We start from the raw sequence: 19,299 nt of genomic DNA, 5'->3' as shown, positions 1-19,299 counted from the left end.
GCAGGGCGGAAAGAGGCGGAGGCGGCGGCGGCCAGGAGCGCTACTGGTTATTATTGGAACCGATACAAAAGGCGGGCGGCGCCGGGACCCCCGGGCCGAGCCCGCGGCACGGCAGCGAGCGGCGGCCCCGGCCGCACGGCCCGGCGGGCCCGGGGCCCTCAGCCGTAGTGGTACACGAAGTCGTAGCTGCTCGGCTCCTTGGGGATCGGCGGCGGCGCTTCGGGGATCTGGATGTTCTCCAAGTCCAGGAGCCTCAGCTTCATTTCCATGCTCAGCAGCGTGTCCAGGTCGCTCTTGGTCAGCTCGCTGGACATGTCCTTCCCCAAGAGGGCGTTAAGCCCATCAATCCAGATACAGTACTGTGGAAAAGAAGGGGTCATTCACGACTCCAGGTATAAATGACACCTTATGTCGATTCTTTCTGTCCATGCAAAAATTAGAGAACTTTAGGACAGGAAATACTGGAGTGAGTTAATATGTAGGGAAAAAATCCCACCCCCAGCTCTAAAATAGTGCGCACTTCCATTTCCAATGGAAATTAAAAGCCTAGAGCAAAGTCTAAGCCCATGGTTGTACTAGAAAGACAAGAGTTTCTACTGTGGCACAACAAATGAAAAAAGTAAACCTATTCTAGGCATCATAGGAGGAAAAAAAACCAGTGCAGGCTAGGGGAAATTAGTGTGGAAATTTTTTTTCTTTTTAAATGAAAAGATAACTAATGGGGAAAAAAGATGGTTCATATAAAGCATCAGCAACATATTCTAGGAATGAACCTGATGAGAGACAGCCTGCTCGAGTCTCTAATGAGAAGCAACTGATCCTTCTTAATCTCTGAAATTAATTGCTATATATTCTACTATTTAACCACTACATTTCTTACCTCATATTTATTAGGTGCAATGAAGTTCAAGGTCTCATCGGGATCGTATAATATGGAGAAGGCCAATTCTAACACTTCCTAAATGGAAAAGAATCTTTCACTCACCAGCTGAACAGAACATTACAGCCCCTTCTGCCTGCCACCTCGAGAGAGCTGCCTTGCTGCAGCTCAGTGCACTTTCTCACACTGGTATTGTGAGCAATTGTGAAGAGACTACAGCACAATCAGGCTTACAGCCCCTCGCAGTCACAAAGGAACACTAGGAAAGGGCTCAGACAAGAGTTGGGGTTTGTACACAGCACACCTGCAGTGGGGGAGATCATTCACTCCTCTTGCTTGCTTTAAATCTCAAACACAACAGCATTAGATGTTAATGAGAGTGAAAAGGGAGCACTTGCCTTATTCTGTTTCAGTGCACTTTTCTCCTTCATGTGTGGACAATCCTTCCCTGTGACAATGGCTTTGATGTCTGCAACTGGAACTAACAGTGAAAAAGTAAAACTCCCAAACAAGCAATCCTAACCAGGAAAATACAGAACTTTGTTTTGTCTTTGCAACTGGACACTGTTTGTTTTTTAGCTCATTAGTGCAGTTTTCCAAAACACATTACCAGGAAGACATCCCTGCAGCTGGCTTTTAAAAAAGAACTATCAACTAATTCCAAGATTTTAAGAATTTGGGCAAGGACCAAAAGTTGGTATCTCCTTAGTCAGGGCTTCAGCCTGCTGCCTTTCATCTTTAGCTAGGATTATATTCAGCCTCTAGACAGCAGAGCACAGAAGAGTGCACAGCCTGTAATCAGGACTTACTTTTTTCCTGTAAAGATTCAAAGGTCACTTCCCCCTGGGCATTATCTTCCAGGTCTCCATAGTGTAGCACCTTGTGATTCAGAGCCAGGCGACAATACCAGAATCTTTCTGGAACACACACCAAGGGTAAGCTGAGCAAGATCATTCACATAAGGTCTCACAGTCACTAGGAGCCTCTCCACCCAATCCATCTGCTCGCCCAGCTCCTCAGCACAGCTTCTTATTCATGAGGGGATGGCTGTATTCTTAGAAATGCACATTTGTGCCATCCAAACTACTGGCTGATATGGACAGCCAAGTAACCAGCTTTTCTTTCTGGCAACATGCCTGCTGACAGATTAATTAATTAGATCTTTTTTGCTACAGTTCTTCACATGAAAAAATACAGTAGACACTGTCCCCTTACCTTGTCTTCTGCGATTTCCAATTTTCCTAAAGCTACTTCCCTCACAAAGCCTGTTCAGGCGCTGCTGCTTTATCAGCTCCAAGATCTCGGGTTGGATTTTCTCTCTCAGCTCCCTGGCAATCAAATATGGAAGAGTAAGCAGAAAATGGAGATAATGGCAGGGATAGAAGGCAACTGTTTTTGTTAGGCACGTACACAATAGGTGGGGACTGGAAGTCATCTTGGCTCATTCTCTCAGACTGGCGTAGCCGCAGAATCTCGGAATAGCTCAGGCTGCGCAGTTTACTCTTGAACTGGTCCAAGGAGTTTGGTTTAGAGGGCAGAGCCCTTGTGATCTGTTCCCTAACAACCTGCATAACCTAAAGAGGTGGGACAGGAAGAAAAGCAAGTCACGTTCTTGTTGGCAGCAGAGTATCAGTGCACAGCTCAGTGGCAGCAAGGATCTGACATGGGATAACCAGGGCCAGGAGTATCTGGATACTTGTAACTTTGAAGATCCAGAAGAACCAAGAAGGACCTCAGGGCATTCAAATAAAAGTTGAGTCATCCTCTTTTACAGCCCATACCAATGCCCTGTCACATAATCTGTGCCCTACTCCTTAACCAAATATACAGACTGAGTAAACATGTGCTGATCTGCCAAAGACTTTACAAAAATATCTCTTCTCCACCCTGACCTTATTAAAATCTTCTGCTGTCGCCCTCATTTCTTTCCAGGTCTTGTTCAACAGCTGGATACAGATGGCAAACAGTTCCTCAAATGCACGGTCATGGGTGAAAAACATGGGGTGATAGTCATTCCTGCCTTCATTGGCTTCAAAAAGAAACAAACCACAGCCATGTGAGCATATTGGACACAAGGTACTAGGAGTAAGTAAAGTCCACTACAGTGACAGACAACTGATGGTGTGCAATAGTATTTACTCCAAGAGATTAAGACATTTCAATACTTTGTCACCCCATAGATAGTTTATTGATAACAGCAATTCTCCCCACACTTCACCATGCAAACCTCTGTGACTCATGCCCTTTTCATCCTGGTCCCCCAAAATAACTGCTTACAGTGTTTCCCACCTTCCTCTGGTGGAATTTCTTACAGTGGTTAATTTTCTCAGAATGCTGTTTTCCAACTGTCAGAGCTAACAAACTTTTCCCAAGTTCATGGTGGTTTCAAGATTATTTTTTTTAACAGAGCACCCTTCTGAAGCTCTGGGAAGTCGAAGCTTTCTGCTTGTATCAGTTTTTCAGGAGAACCAGAGTGCACACACCAAAATTTCTTACTTTATTTTGATAATGATGTTATCACTCAGACATTAACTGTGCTAACTCCAAGCTTGTCCTTTCCTTACATGGCAGAAATGAGATCAAGGTACAAATGCTTGTGAATATTAGGTTTTAGAAGCATCAGCCCAGCAGCCTGTGAAGCTGGGTAGTAAATGGTACTTACGGAGTTCCCCAACTTGCAGGATCTCACAAAGCATCCTGGTGAGCTCGATGGCACTGCGTCCAAAGGGACACTCGTGTTTATCTTCTCGGCTGCTGTTCTCCAGAACAATCTACAAGAACAGGATGCCACACACACTAAGAAGAGCTGCTGCTGAGGTGTTGGCATCTGTAAAAATCAGCAGCTTCACGTACCCTGATATAGGTGTCCTGATGAAATTTGGCCAAGTAAAGCATGTTGTCCAATGCCAGCATCCCAGGGGGAGTCTGTGTAAAATCCATGGCTGGATTGATGTGATTCTGTGAAAAGAGTGTGTAGAAAGAATCCAAACAAATTAGCTCAAAGGAATTGTGTGAGAACCTTTTCTGAATGAATTTTAAACCACCTGTCCATCAAGCGCTCTCTCACATCTATCCAAGAGGTAACCCTGAATACCTGCTGACAATGCTATCTGAACTTTCTAGAGGAGAGGCTGGTTCCAAGTTCTTCATAGCACTGGTGCATATGGTAAGGAAATACCTCCAGAGAGTGCCTAATGAACCCCTGCATTTAACCCATCAGCAAATTCATAACGATCCTCCCCAGGAGCGTGAGTGAAACTGAATCTCTAAACTCAGATACCAAAGTAAGGTAAAGGAAACAGCTATTTCTGTTCCTTATTTCCCCACAACTCCTGTGGAGATTGCTCAGATTGCCTTGACAGTCTAGATGCATACAGTGAATCCCAGCATCTTGTAGTCCTTGGTGTACATGGCTTTGCGTTTCTCTGTTCCGCTGCCAGGGACGGTGTTGCTGTCAGACTCTGCATCAAATGCAATTCTTCTCAACTCAAATATGATGTCTCTCTGTGCCTGAAGGACAGAAGGCAGGGAAATGGTGACGTGATCAATCACTACAGCAGTATTTTCACAGATTGCACACTCCTGCATCTCTCCTCAGAGCTCACACAATGAACACAGAGAGATGCCAAGGGTCATGAGCACTTTGCACAAAGAGGCAATCCATTTCAAAATGGCAAGTTTCAGTACAGTGGGTAATGCAAAATATTTGTTTGCACTTTTCTCTAACTGCAAGTTAAGTTACAGGCAATTTCTAGGCATTTAGGTAATGCTATGGCATTTCTCCTTAAAAACTGTAATAGAGCTGAGTAACAGACACCTGAAAAATGCCCAGTTTTCCTCTTATACTGCAAGCAAATAGATAAAATGATGTGCCTGCCATAGAGGTAAGATAACCAGTTTGACAGCTGGTCAAGAAAGGAGTATATGACTTTCAGTGCCCACTTACATCTCAAAGTCCCACAGAATGCAGCAGGATGGTCATGAGCATACCCTAATCTCAAGGTTGACAATATGAAGGGCGAGTTGGAAACTTTATGTACCATGCACTGCAAATTCCATAGCACTAGGGAGCCCAGGAATAAGGCCCTTTGTACATCCTATTATATCAGATCTTACTCAGCTCTAATAGTGACCTGATCATTGGGATCCATCTTGGTCATCATTCTCTCTTCCAGGAGATTAAAGGTCAGGACCTGCAGGACGTAGAGCTGATGTGCCATTTCTGTTTTAATGGGGCGGTTTCCTCTGATCACATGCTGCAAAACAAAGGAGAGGGTAGAAATTAAGAGAATGCAAATAAAAGCTGAAGTATTAATCCTAGGCATATGCCAGGCTGCATGTGCATCTCTCTATATGAACATTCAGTTGTTGAACCTTCATATCCCACCAGAAGCATAATTGTAATGCTCTGTAAGAGCAGAGAGCAGCATCCTGGTAACTCCCTTTTGAATAAGCTTTACCTTTGAAAGAGTCACTTTTCTGCAAGTGCCCTGAGGGCAGTAGAATTTACACTATACACTAGTGAAACCTCCACTGAGAGGACATTAGGAAGCACTGTCATTCCAGACATACTTACATTTAGGATTATAGACCTCAGGTGCTTCTGGGCAAATGCATTAGCCATTTCCTGTTGTGGAATTTAAAGATGAAATAACATGAGTGAAATATAAACAAAAAGCCCACACTGTACAGAGAGGAGAAAATGGAAGAAGCCTATGAATTGGAGATAGCATTAGCACACAACAAAGTGCTTTTCTACAGACTGTCAATTTAGCATCTCACCACAACTCATAGATGGCTCCCCTACAGAACATCACTAGTGTGGAGAAAGCCACTAGCAGAGTCAAAGCACAAAAGCAAATTTAGCTTACTGCTGGACATCAAATGGTACTTCACTGTTAGGAGATATGGCAGCAGGGAGCACACTGTGCATTGCCCAGGAAAAATCTCCAAGAGCTTCCTCCAATTAGCATTTCACAGCTTCTTACCCCAAGGTAAACACCCAAGATAACAAGAGCTATGGGATGCAGGTTTCAGGTCTCCTCCCTTTCAAAAACACTGCCTCTGAAATTTATTTCCTTTGTCCAGTTTCCAAAGAGATGATCAGAAGTCAGCTTGAGGACAATTTACAGAAGCATTTGAATTTACAAAAATACAGGCTAGTAATTTTCATGCTTAGAGGAAAGCTTCCAGTTTCCCTCTTGACTGCATGGCTCCCTTCTCTAGATGAGGAGGGTTTCCCAAACATCAAGTCATGATGACAAACAGCCCCAGCAGATGCAAGATGCCTTTAGTTCCAGCAACAGTTACACATTCATCTGCAAAAACCTAATCTGTGCTTTCCTTGGAAATTGTGAAGATGCACTTTCTAACATATCAGTGACCTCATCACCCCTGCTAGGAGAATGGCACAAGTGCTAATGTCAAGGTGAATATAATGAGTTTGCTGCTACAAGCAAAATCTTTTGGGTAAGAAGAATCTGTTGGGCATTTTATCATCTGGAAGAAGTCCAAAAGAACTGACAGTCTGAGATCTCTCTTCACATTCCTGTGCAGTGCAGATTGAGAATTAGGAGCAGATGTGGAGTCTCAGACAATTGCACTCAATCAGCTGTACATTCTGAGCAATCCAAGACTTTCCAACTGCTCCTATCAACATCACTCTTGACAGAGCAAGAAGTCTGCTAAAATGTATGCATTAACCTTGCTCCAAATTCCCATTACCACTTTTGATCCAGACAGAAAGCTCCTGAACCAAGACAGTGACTGACAGCCAAGCTGTAATGGCTGCAAGTTCAGCAGGGCTCATCTTACAACCAAAGTGAGTCAGTGCTTGAGTAGAAAGTATCTAAGGAGCATCTAGATGAAGTAGGAGGCGCTTTCAGAGAGAACACACTGCCCTCTGAGTCATTATTTTCTACTACTATTTGTGAGATGTAGTACTGAGAATAGGACAAGGCTCTGTTGTTAGGATTTGCTCATGCATGCCACACAAAGAATCCTTTCTCTGAAGGAACTGGTTTGTATGTGGGATGGAGTTAACAGGTGACTGAAGCAGATAAAAAGTGGGAAGGACAAAGACAATTAAACAATTCTAAACAGCATAGAAAGAAGCATCAACACACATACAGTCTAACCACTGCTAAGGGATCTATGCTCTGCTGAGTTCAGTAAGGCCCACTTTGCTGCTTGATGGTCACAGAAACACAGAATGATTTATGCTGAAAGGGATGTCTTGAGATCACCTGGTCCAACTCCGCTGTTTCAAGCAACATCAAACAGATTTGGTTGCCCAGGACTGTGTCCAGTCAGGTTTTTAATATCTCCACTGATGGAGACTCCATAATCTCTCTGGGTAACCTGTTCCAGTGTTTGACCCCTATCATATTTATATTGTGTGGGTGTGCACATTTCATGTGGAATTTCTTGGGTTTTAAGCAGTGCCCACTGCCTCTTGTGCTGTCAGTAGCCACAACTGAGAGGAGTCAGGCTCCCTCTTTTTTATTCCCTTCCATCAGATATTTAAACACATAACATCTCCCTGAGTCTTCTCTTCTTAAGGCTGAGCAATCCTAAATCTCTTAGGCTCTACTCATATGAAGATACTCCAAGTCCCTTAGACAACTCCATGGCTCTTTGTGGTCATTTGAATTGTATTCAAGGGAGGAGGAAAGTAGTGAAAAATCCCTTGGAATTTTGTTTGCTATGAAGTCTACTATCTCTGCTGAATTACCAATAGAGGAGTATGATTTTTCTTATTTTCATGTATTAAGCAAATCCATTAATTTTAGAAATTATGTAACATTTATTGAGATGGCAATTTCCACTCTCTGAAGGTGCTGCATCCTTGAAAAAAGTGGAACATTCTCTGTGCCATGCAGAAAAGGAAAAAACCTACCAGTATCTCAATAGAGAAGGTTCCAAATCAACCAATTAACAAGAATGGTGATTTCCCTGGAGTGAGCAGAGGCCAAAAAACATTCTTGAACTACAATTACCATAAGGGAGAAGTCACAAAGTAGGCAGAATTTATGGTCTAGTCCCCAGTCAGCATCAAGTTTCGTGACTGCTCTTCACAGACAAACAGCTCTATCTTTAGAAGGATGCAGCTGGATATGAAACTGTCATTAGCACAAGTGAGATTTGGGCTATAAACTCATGCTGCAGTAAGTTTAAGGAGATTCAGATTGCTAAAGGACTTGTTTCCAGTTTTACAATTGGTTCACCTGGTCAGTCTTGCAGAATCAGTTTCCTTTTATGACCATCTGTATGACCTTGTGTGCACAGAAAGCCATTCAGGGTTTCTCCTGCTACTGATTCTTCTCCCCTCCAGAATCTGAGTGCATCCCCAGGAGTCCTCCCACCCTTCTCCCTAGGTTCATCCACTCTCTGAGGCTGTGGGCATCATCCCTGGGATACAAGGAGGCACAGCTAGAGAAGAGCTAACATGCCTACAGTCCCCTACATGACCAGCCCCCAGGCTTGAGTTACTTACAGTGATGGGCAGGTCTAGTGGGTTAAGCAGCTTGTCCTGCTGGCAGAAAGCAAAAAAAGGCACAAAGAGAAGCAGACAGGATTTAGCTTGGAGTCCAGGAATAAGGCACAAACAGGGCACTAGAGAAGAAAGGCTTAACACAGCAAAGCTACACAATACACACATATGCACATCTTGCAGGTAGCTGAGATCTTGGGAGCTTCCTCAGAGCAGGGCAGTGTTTCATTTCTCATGTTTGTCAGCAGGAATATCCCTCTATGACTTAAGAAAGGTCCCTTTTTGGGGGAGAGGGAGGTGAGTGTTTCTTTATTAAGTACATACAGCCCCAAGGAGTTTACTCAGCCTACCTCTACCATACACAATTAACTTTAAAAAACTTCCCATGCTGTCTGCAGGATTACTTTCTGTCTCTGAAGGTCTTTCAGAATCCTTTCTGAGCATGTCCTAAATATAGATGTGTGCTCCAGGACACAATATTAATGGGATGGTACTTTTTCTCCTCTGTTGCCATACTGAAACAGGCACTTAAGTTCTTGGCAAGGTCTGAGGTCTACCTTGCCCAGACAATATGATTTCTGAGGCATAAAAAGCCAGGCAGCAACCATCACTCAGGTTTAAAGTCAAAAGGCAAGAACAAACCTGTCTCTTGTCCTCAGGTGCCTTCAGGAAGAGGGCATTGATCAAGGCAATGGCATATGTCTGAATCTCTTGGTTTGAGCTGCAGAAACAAAAAAGGGAGGCTTGTAAGGCAACAGGCAGTACAGAACATTACAGCTTGCTGCTTTACCTGCACCATGACAACACTGACTACAGCAGTTGTGCATTTTCAACAGACATGCAGGACTCATCTAACCCATGCTTATGATGTGCAACTCTTCAAAAGGCTTGCAAAAACCTGACAGAGATTTCTGACTGACAGGTCCATTATCCAGGAGGCCCAGCAAACTGCAGCCCAGCACCACCACAGTTTGTTTCCAGTGCTGAAACTATCTCTGTAAAACCTGGTTATGGTACAGTCTGCTACATGGACACAGCTTGGAACTTGCATGGAGCAAGTTATTTTTCTTCCCTATGCCAGTGGAAGCCACCAAAATCAAATGGAACTCAGGGGAGGGAATGCTTCACTGCAGAACTTCTTCAGGTGCTTAGCCCCTTCCTAGGTCACACAGAGCATGTGGTTATACTTGTCACATTCAAAACTGCACAAAACTAAGCTTCTAAATGCCAATGTTATTCTTCTGTCCTCCTCCTGATATTCTGTCAAATGCAGGTTTGTATCCTGTAATACTCTGACTCTGCCTGGGGGCAGACCTTGGCTGTCAAGTCACTCTATCCCTCAGCCCGACCCAGAGCACTCCTGCATCAAGCTCTTCTGATGAACAGAAGTCCAGTGTACCTCCTAAATGAGTATGTGTGCATGAATATACTTATCTTTAAAAATATATTTTTTTATTTATTTAACTATACATGTAGACATAAAAGATCTTTTTATAAAAGATCTAAAGCCAATACTTCTTTTAGCTTAAATACCTATGTTCCTCACTTTGACATATCTCTGGATAACAACCATATTCTTTCTTCTATTGCTCCCTTCCAAATCTTTTTCATTTTGGTCAATCTGCTGTACTTCCAACATGCAAATCTCCATGCACCATCCTAGGTTCTCCTTGGGCCTCCAAGCTGCACAGGTCTCTGAAGTCTGTCATTCACTTTTGCTCTCCTTTTCAGGGTTTGTTGCTCTTTTCACCACACTGCTTGCTTTTTGAAAAAGCAGAACAATTTTTAGGTTAGTTTCTCCTCTTCTAACTCATCTCCTTTGGACTGGTTTCCATGGTCATGTTCTTCCAGAACATATCCTCTGTTATGAACTGTTCCCTCCTGATGGCCTTGCCAAGAAAACCACCAGAAAATCCTGACTCACCCTCCCCCTCCCCTTCCAAAATATTCCCTGCATGGATGCTTTCTTAAGTGACCATTTGTGTTCTGGAAGCACTTAAGCACACAAGTTTATGTCTTGAACAAAGATAATTTGCTTCAAAAACCTGGACAAGTGTGTTCAATGTAAGGACCAAATCTGTGTTTGAGTAAACCAGAAATCATAAAGCTGAAAGAACATATAGTCTTTGCAGAACAAAGCTGCTGAGGTGTTCAGGAGAACTTGTTTAGCTTTTCTATTAACCAAATTCAAATGTATAAACATTCCAAGCACGCAGTGACATTGATGCAACACTTTGTTTGCACTATAATTTGGTTAAACTACTGATCTCTGATTAAAGAGCATCAATCACATTCACAAATAGTGCTTTTCCATACAGTCAGAATTAAAAGGCTTGAGAAAAAACCCAACCTGTTCAAAGCTCTAACAACTACATGCAGCTTTTTTATAATGAAGAGTAGAACTGACCTAGACAAACAGCCCTAAGAGACAGAAATTAATTTGCCAGTTTGTTTGGAAAGGGAGGAAGAAAATGAAGGGAATTTTTAATCCCTTCAAGCAAGAAAAGCAATTGTTTTCTTCCTTAGTATGCAGGACAAAACCCAGAAGACGATGAGCTCTTAGATTCTAGTGGAGACAATTTAAAGAGGGGTAAAAGTGACAGACAGCTGGATGCAAAACCTTTGGGAAGTTGTTGTAGTGAAATGCAGGTTTGGTCCTTGCACTTGGGCAGTTATTTAAAGTGAAATATCTTTGTTCAACACTCATGTGCCCAAGTTCTTCCAGAACACAGAACATATTTTTCTAGGATCTCACTTTTCAAAAAAATCCATTAGAAATCCTGAAGTTCAAGTAATTGTCGTATTGGTAATGCTTAAAAAATATAATATTTAAGTGCTGCAAATGTAAGAGGATGTATTTTGAAATAAACAAGTAGCCATAAAATTGGTATAAATCCCCCCATTGCTGGGTGGACACTCACACTTGCAGGTGGGAAATGAGCTGCCCCACAGTGATCTCCTCTGCAATTTTCTGGTACAGAGTCTGGCTGTTGAGCACCATGCTCTCCAGGATGGCCAGGGAGCGCTGCAGGATGGACACGTCCACCATGGGCTGGCTCACGTACCCTGCAATCTGAGCACACACCAAGTCAGCTCAGCTGCTGCCAGCCAGGACACCTTGTGGGGAGTGAGAGCTCACAAAGGGGGTGCACTGTGCTCTCAGACAGTACTCAGCTTCTCAGAGTCTTGAGCTCTTCCTGGGAGAGGCTTTAAAGCATGAAAAGAAATAATATCCACTCACCCCCTCCACCTAAACTCACCTGTTTGATGAAGGTTATTGAGACCATGTCCCAGGAGACAATACCGTGGTCCATGAGCTCCAAGAAGGCAGTCAGGGTGAAAGCCAGCATCTCACTATAACTGAGAAATTGAAGAATTCAGTTACAAGAGATCTGCTGGCAAGAAAAATAGTCCACTCAAGCTGGATAAGAGAAAAACGTCACCATGTTCTCCTAATAACACAGTGTGGCACCTGGGGGAGCAATAAGGTGTATGCATTCATGCAGATAATTTTACTGTTTTGTAGAAAGATATTTTACTTTTCCTGGTTACAAGCACAAATTAAAATGAGCAGCAGTAAGTCCCTAGTCCTGCTACCAGAGACTCACAATCACCAGGATCAGTACTTGGCTACTCAAAGGAGCAAACACGTTTCCACGTCAGAAAAAAAAAAGGGAAGTTAACTGTCCTCTAAATATTGGGACCTGACTTGAAATAAAATGAAGGCACAGCATGAATTGTGGAAAATTTAATACATAACCACAAGACAGAAAGATAAAAGAGACTGAAGGGAAGATTGCAAAAAATGCTAAAAATGTATTAGTTGCTAATATATAAGAACAGCTATAAATGTTATTACAGTAAGTTATCAAGACTCTAAAAGTACTTTCAATGAAATATAACAACTGCAACAGAAAATCCAACTGAATTCTTTGTACCATAGTTCACTGTGACTGTGCTTGAGGAAACTTCCAAAGCAAATCATGACTGTCTCCTCTTCTGCTTCGTGAGATTTAGCAAATGACTGGAAAGATTTTGTCTCCACAAATCAGCATTTGCTCTAAGGTTGTGAAATTGCTTAATGCCACTTCAACAAGTAAAATGAGCCCCTTATTCAAGGCCTCCTCCCAGAGTCCTGGAATAAAGGAAACTTACTGGGATAGAAGCTTGGTCCCACTCTCCACAAGCCGTGTCAGCACTGTAATCCCTTCCATGTTGATGAACTCTGTGGCAAAGGTGACGTCTGCTGAAAGTTTGGCCAATTCCTTCATGGCATCCAGCCTGGCCTCCATGCTGTGGGACTGGATCCTCTCCATCAGCTGGCGAGCTGCCCTGGACTGGCAGGAAAGAGGGATGGTGCCAGTTACAGAGCAGGCACCTGCAGGCTGAGTCCTGCCAGCATCAGCATTCTGTCAGAAGCCCATGGGTGGGCAGGGAGAGCAGAGCCAGGCTAGAGATAGCAGCAAAGTCACATTCAGCAAGTGCTGCTATCAGCTGCAGTCAGCAAGTCTAAGACAGACTAAAAAAAGGCTTCTCTCAGCAACAGTTGCAGCCAAGCAGGAGGTGAGTAAAATGCTGGTTTGCATCTTAGAGCAAATGCCTGTTTTTCTTCTCGCTGAGGTGAGTGAGAAATATGGAGCAACACCATTAAAGAAATACAATATTGATAAAAAGTCTCACAGATTCAAAGAGAAGCATGATCTCATTTTGTGTATCCACAAGACATTCTGTAAGATTTCTCAGACACAGAATATTATATCCTCTTAATTCCCTTTTGCCCAAGTACCTTCTCCCAATCCTACTCACCCTCAGCTCTATGCCAAGAATTTGCACAAAAAAAAGGTTTAAGAAGTTAAATAAAAAGAAAGCTGAAAAAGATGACTTTTGAGGGCACAATAGCAATAATCCAGCAAGAACAACCTCCTCTTCATCAAATTTGTCTCCATTTAAATTTTTTGCAGTCACTGGAACTGTTGCTTTCTAACTAACCAGGCTAAGTGCACTCACATTGAAAATTCATTTGTCAGGTGTTTCACAGCATCCTAATCTAGGAGAGGCACTAAAACTGTAGACTGGATTTATTGACAGGAAGTCCTATAAAAGGGCAGAGCATCCAAAGGAAAGACACACACCACAGCCAGGAGGGAAAACAAAGAGTGTGTGCCTCACTGCGTGGAAGGGCCCACCACAAAGGTCATTTGCAATCACCCCCTGCAATTTGGGGGAGAAGGAGAAAGAAAAGCCAAGAGGTAAGAAACAGCCTGCCACCCATGGAGAGTTACTGAGAAAGAGGGAGGAGAGGAAGCATTTACCGGGGACACTGCCAGCTGGAGGATGGTTCCATTCTTGATGTCACAGCGAGTCTGCAAAGAAAACACAAACTTTAACTGTGGAAAAGTGTGGGGGGGAAATAACCCAGCTGGATCTACACATCTGTATGCACAGTAAAGGGCTCCTATGCCACACAACCCCACTGAGGGCACTGAATTTGAGTGCCTGAGTCCCCACAGCCAGGCATGCAAAGGGAACAGTGCAGAGCTCCTCTGTTGAATGGCACCACTTGAGTCTGAATCTCTCTGAGAGCAGAGATGCTGCTCCTCAAGGATTAGTGCAGTATTGTTCCATGACTGTAGTCCAAGACATTCTGGACTCTCCCCCAGGGTTATCACAAACTGCTGCCTCCCACACTGACCTGCTCAGTGATGTACAGCTGAGGACCATCAGCATAACGCAGCGTGTAGTACTCAGGGTTTGGCAACGACCACCTGGCAGAGGAAGAAGGATACATTAAGCATCTTTGTCCTCTTTCTTCTAGCTGTCCATTAGGAAATGGAGCTTGATCCCAGGAAGTTGCAAAAGAACTTCCAAGCAATGCTTTAGCAGGGGAAATTAGGTCTCCCAAAGAGGAGAGAAAACTCCTCTTGAGGACAATGTGGGACTTAAGCCCATTCTAAATCAACTCTGTGGAACATCTGAACAGGCCTACACTTCAAGAACAGCAGGATGTGCCAATCCTCAGAGAAACTGACCCTAAAGTGACAAATGCACACACTTAGAATTGGAATAAAAATGGAAGGCTCCCATTTTCCAGGAGATCCTTTTCTTCACAATTTAAACCCCAGCCCATTCCATGGCCAAAACCAGCAGCAGGCAGCATGGACTGTGCTAGCAGCACATGAACAAGCAGCAGACTTCCACAGTAACCCAGCAAGATTTGTCAGCAGGACAGACTTTCTCCACAAGGATTCCCAGAGAACTACTCACCCATCACAGACCTCCTTGATGATGGATGCAAGAGGCCTTTTCTAGAACAGAAAGAGAGTCCTCAGTAGCCGTGTTCCTCTCAACCAGAAAGGAATACTGCCCATTTCTATGCTTCCCACATTCCAGTAGCAACGCTGGGGTGCCTTTCCTCCCCCACCTGGTTACCAGGTCTCACCTGATCTATTTCCAGCAGCTGGGCATTGGCACCTGGCCACTCAACAGCCACTTTCACAATGTCTGAAGGTGGTGGCATTGCTCCAGACTCCTCCAGGTGCCCTTACAACAGCATATACCTCCACACCTGTTAAGAGAAAGATAGTGAGCATCTTCTCTGAAAGCTATTTCACTTGCTACACTGGATCTAACACCAAGCTTTGAAACACCTAAGCTCAGCCTTACGGTTTTCTGGGCCTGACAGGGACAAAGCACCCAGTATTAGCAGAGATCAAGGATTCACATAAACAGCATATTGTGAAATTGCATGCCCAGCTTCATCACCTGAGAAATACTGAGGGCTTGTTGGGGCACTCACAAGAGGGGTCATTGACCAGCAAAGCCCCATCTGCCACCCACTGTCTGTACTGGCAGCTCAGGCTGCAGGACTGCTAAAGCAGCAGCTCCCTAGGCTCAGCTGTAGGTGAGAGCAGGAACAGACTGTCCAGGTAGCCTCCCTCCCATGGGCTCATGTTTACTCATGCCCCATTCAAATTTCTTAGACAACTTGATCTACTCAGGTACCCAAACAGGCTCTTAGGCAAAGCTAGCTTTATCCTATTCCCTTCCTATGATATCATAAATCCAGGACATGAGCATCCATCACAGAAAATTAGGTAACTCAGCATTTGCTCTGGAAGTGTACCTTTCACTTCTTTAACATGCCTTTCAGAGCATAAGCTTGTGTTCAGGCTTTGGTCCCAGTCAGTTGTCAGACAGTGGTTTGTGCCCAAAAAATTGGACTATGTGACCTCCTGAACTCCTATGACAGCCAGACTTGCTCCACTCTACCACCCCCCATCACCTGGAACATATCAGATTCAGAATTTCATTATATTCTGGAAAGCCAACCCCAATTCACAGAGATGGCTACAAGTCAGTACTCCTGGCCTTCTCTTTCTGTTTGAGCACCAATCCCAAGAGTGGCTTCCATTTTCTTAAAACTCATTAAATGACTGTAAGAGTAAACACATCTCATTCAGAAAAGTGCCAGTCAAGTTAGGTTCAAAATAACATCTCCAACCTTCCAGATAAGCAGCAAACATTAGCTGACCTTGGAAAAGCAGCAGACTCAGGGCACCAAATCAGGGCAATTACCAGCATCCAACCAGTACTCCCCAAAAAGCCCAATTTGTATGACACCCTTAGACCTGTAGGGTTTCCATATATTAAATCCAGGAACAGACAGGCAGTTCCCAAATGCTGTGTGATTTCCACTCACTGCTCTCCAGCAATTAAAGGCTATGATGACCTAAACTGAAAGCCTGAGAAACACCAGTCCTGTGCAGAAATCACACACTCAACATCCCAGTACCCAGCCTGTAATAACTGAACAGGTAATTACCTCTCCCATGAGCAAGCAGGTCACAACCAGAAAACATCTAAATCTATTCAATGTTCAAGACACAACAAATACACAGTGTAGAGACAGGGCTCAAAGATTAGTCCCTGAGTATTAAGAACTGAATTTGCAACTTTTTAAACTAATTTACCCATGAGTAATTATGCATGAGTAATTAGCATCTAATTACCACTTTTCCCTTCAGCCTCTTGCAGTACAGTCATAGTCTTTTATTTGTATTGCAAGTGACAAGCTGCTACTGAAAAGTACAAGGAAATACAGCAATTTACATGCCAAAACAAAGATGTCCAAATTTCTAGAGGTAGAAGCCTTTACAAATCTCTGACTTGTCTTTTCCCACTCAAAGAACATGCCTCATTCAGATAGGGAAGTGCCCATTAAAACAGAAATGCTGATATGAGGGGAAATCCTGTAGAAATTATAGAACATTTAGGTTGGAAAATACCCTTTAGGTCATGAAGTCCAACCATAAACATAACCCTGCCAAGTCCACTACTAAATAATGTCCTTAATAACCATATAAATGTCCTGTTTCCTCCCCAAAAAAAGTACTGGAGAGGCACACAGCACCCAGAGGTCATGGACTCTACCTGCAGCTCCCCTGGTTGGACCAGGGACCAACCAAGTTGTATTGCACTCCCTTGGTATCTCCAAAAAAAGGTTCTCAGCTTCATACAAATTCAAAGTAACTCACCATGAGATTTAACACTTATTTCTGCCCCAAATGTCTTCCATAAATGAGCACCCACTCTTGACTGGCAACCCTGCTCCCTTTCCAATCAGTATTCAAGGCACAGCAAATAGAGAGTGAAAGAAACAGAGCTTCAAGACTCTGAAAAATATCTTCAAGGTCTTTTTTTTTTGCACAGCAGCACCACAGAGCAGACACCACAGGTATCTCTACCAAGGCAGAGATTTGAACACCAAAGTGACTTGGCTAAGGAGAACCCAGAGAAGCAGGAATTAAAAATTAAAAAAGTAGGAAACTTTTTAGAACAGTCTTGGTCAAACAATGCTTTGAAGGACCAACACAGACCGATAGTTCAGCAGAAGCAGCTTTCCAGAAGAGGATGACTGGACCATGGAATACAAAGAGTACTTCAGGTCAGCCTCTTAATGTGAGGTTGTGTGCCAAAAGCATGCTTTGAAAAGATTTCACTGTGCATCTGCAGACAAGAGGGGTGTCAAGATGTTTGGTTTTACAATGGATATTTTGCAGTGCAACAATGATAGAGCTGATAAAATTGTTGAGAAGCTCTTGTGAAGAAGTGCAGACCATGATGTTGTGTCATTGTGTTTACCAGTCAGTCACTCATGTGCATGCTCTCACAGCACATTCTTCTCAACAGCATGTAAACAATTCCTCACAGTTTGTACAGAGAGACAGAAGCCAAGCTAAAATCCATCAAAAATTAATTCAGTCTGCTTCTGCAGATTGAGATCTGTCATGTAAAGCAGTGGTGCAGGGGTAGCTGCAGGGCAAGGAAAAATCAGCAGAGCCACTAAAAACACACTATTCAAAAGACTTCTGAGAAGCTGCAAGCTAAAACAACTACAGTATTTTAAGCAGAATTTCCCTATTCACAAACTCAATCTTCTTTTCATTACAGATAGAGAACAAAGTGTGCTGCACACAGAATGAAAATGAGGAGGATGAAAGAACATTCTCTGAAAAAGAAAAGCTGCCTGGTAGAATCCCCCAGTCAACAAGCAAATAGCTGCAGCTTCTGAAACCTGTAGATGCAACAAAACACCCTCGGCAGTCCTCAGCAAGTCCCCAGATGGTACCAACTGGCCAAGCTAAAGTTGGAAGTGACATTGGCACAGGGACTAATGGGACAGGTGGGCAGAGAAGACATTCCTTGGCCAAGCAGCATGAAAGGGTAGGAGATAGCAGAGCCCAGCCTGAAGGCTATGCAGTTTTCTATGCTACCTCACACACCAAGCAACGAGAAACATCCCTGTCTAGATAAACCAGAGAAGCAAATGGCTCAGATTCCCTGCCTCTGGAATCCTACATTGCTCCAAAGGCCTTCCATGGCTGCACTTTGGCGGTAAAGCTTACGCCTATGGGCCCTGGAAGTGCACATTTCAACACAGCACAGCAGAGACCGTCTCTTGGCAAAGACAGAAACTGATAGCAAGGAGCAAAAAGAGAACTGCTTTATTATTTTCAATCAGTCAAGTGACTTCAAAGCCGCCAGCTAGGCGCCAACCCCTGAAGCTTGGCCCAAAACCCAGCTAAAGGAATTAAACAAGAATTTTTCAGCTAAGCCCTGTCCGCGCTGTGCCTCGGCTCCCGAGGGAGCACCGGCCTCGCCCCTCTCGGTGTATCCGGGAGCAGCGGGGGCGGCGCGCCGGGCACAACGGGAGCTACGGGAGCTGGGGCGGCGGCCGGGCCGGGCCGGGGGCGGGCGGAGGAGCCAGGCCGGAGTCAGGGCCGCGGGCACGGTGGGCGCGGCGCCGCAGCGCGCCCGGGGAGGCGGCAGACCCGAGGCGCTCCACCGACGGCTGCGCTCCCTGTCCCTGTGTCTGTCCCTATCCCTATCCCTATCCCTGTCCCTGTCCCTACCCACGCTCTCGCCCGCCCGCGCTCCCCCGGCCCCACCGCGGCCGCCCCGCGTTCCCGCGGCCCCGCCAAGGCGCTGCCGGCGCTGGCACCGCCCCTGGGCGCGTCATGCGCCCGCCGCGCTGCCATGGAGACCGCGGGGACCATGGAGACCCGACCCGACCCGACCCGCCGGCCCCGCCGCCCCAGCGCACCCCCTGCGCAGCCGGGTCAATGCCGCTAACCGAGCGTCCCTCGTCCCCGCGCCCCTCCTCGCCTCCAGGGCCGCCGCGGCGGGGCTCACGTCAGTTCCCCGTGCCCACGGTGCCCCGCCTCCGGGAGCGGCTGCGAGCGCCAGGGGCCGGGCGTGCGGGAGCTCATGCAGGGCAGCCGCTCGGGCTGACGCGGGGCTCTGCGGCGGCCGCGCTCGGCTCCCTCCGCCCCGGCAGCGAGCGCGGGGCCACGGAGCTCTGCGCAGCCCCCGCCCCCGGGCGCGCCCCGCCCCGGGAAGCGCGGCCGCGGCGCGCCGGAACGGGCGG

At 45.2% G+C, this 19,299-nt stretch overlaps 1 protein-coding gene across 4 annotated transcripts; it reads right to left on the bottom strand.

Annotated features, from left to right (window-relative positions):
* Window positions 1-29: 29 nt before the first annotated feature.
* Window positions 30-19,260, bottom strand: ELMO2 (engulfment and cell motility 2). 4 transcript variants are annotated; one of them, XM_077187355.1, is made up of 22 exons: window positions 18,976-19,260; window positions 14,812-14,937; window positions 14,637-14,677; window positions 14,065-14,137; window positions 13,685-13,735; window positions 12,528-12,709; window positions 11,633-11,732; window positions 11,294-11,445; window positions 9,015-9,093; window positions 8,376-8,411; window positions 5,457-5,507; window positions 5,014-5,136; window positions 4,256-4,390; window positions 3,734-3,838; window positions 3,543-3,651; window positions 2,773-2,909; window positions 2,291-2,454; window positions 2,096-2,208; window positions 1,690-1,797; window positions 1,275-1,355; window positions 881-954; window positions 30-359 (listed from the first exon to the last, which is right to left on the bottom strand). In XM_077187355.1, exons 2-22 carry the CDS (start codon window positions 14,887-14,889, stop codon window positions 159-161), a joined length of 2,193 nt encoding a protein of 730 aa, XP_077043470.1. In that variant the 5' UTR covers window positions 14,890-14,937; window positions 18,976-19,260; the 3' UTR covers window positions 30-158. The 4 variants fall into 4 exon arrangements, with proteins under 4 accessions (XP_077043470.1, XP_054500149.1, XP_077043469.1 ...); XM_054644174.2 differs by having other exon boundaries at window positions 1,275-1,361; window positions 18,976-19,258; XM_077187354.1 differs by having other exon boundaries at window positions 1,275-1,361; window positions 19,006-19,258.
* Between the last annotated feature and the right edge of the window lie 39 nt (window positions 19,261-19,299).

This window comes from Agelaius phoeniceus, chromosome 17, assembly GCF_051311805.1.
Source record: "Agelaius phoeniceus isolate bAgePho1 chromosome 17, bAgePho1.hap1, whole genome shotgun sequence".
Classification (NCBI taxonomy): domain Eukaryota; kingdom Metazoa; phylum Chordata; class Aves; order Passeriformes; family Icteridae; genus Agelaius; species Agelaius phoeniceus.
Note: the sequence above shows the minus strand (reverse complement) of the source record. Positions and strands in the feature narration are given on the sequence as shown.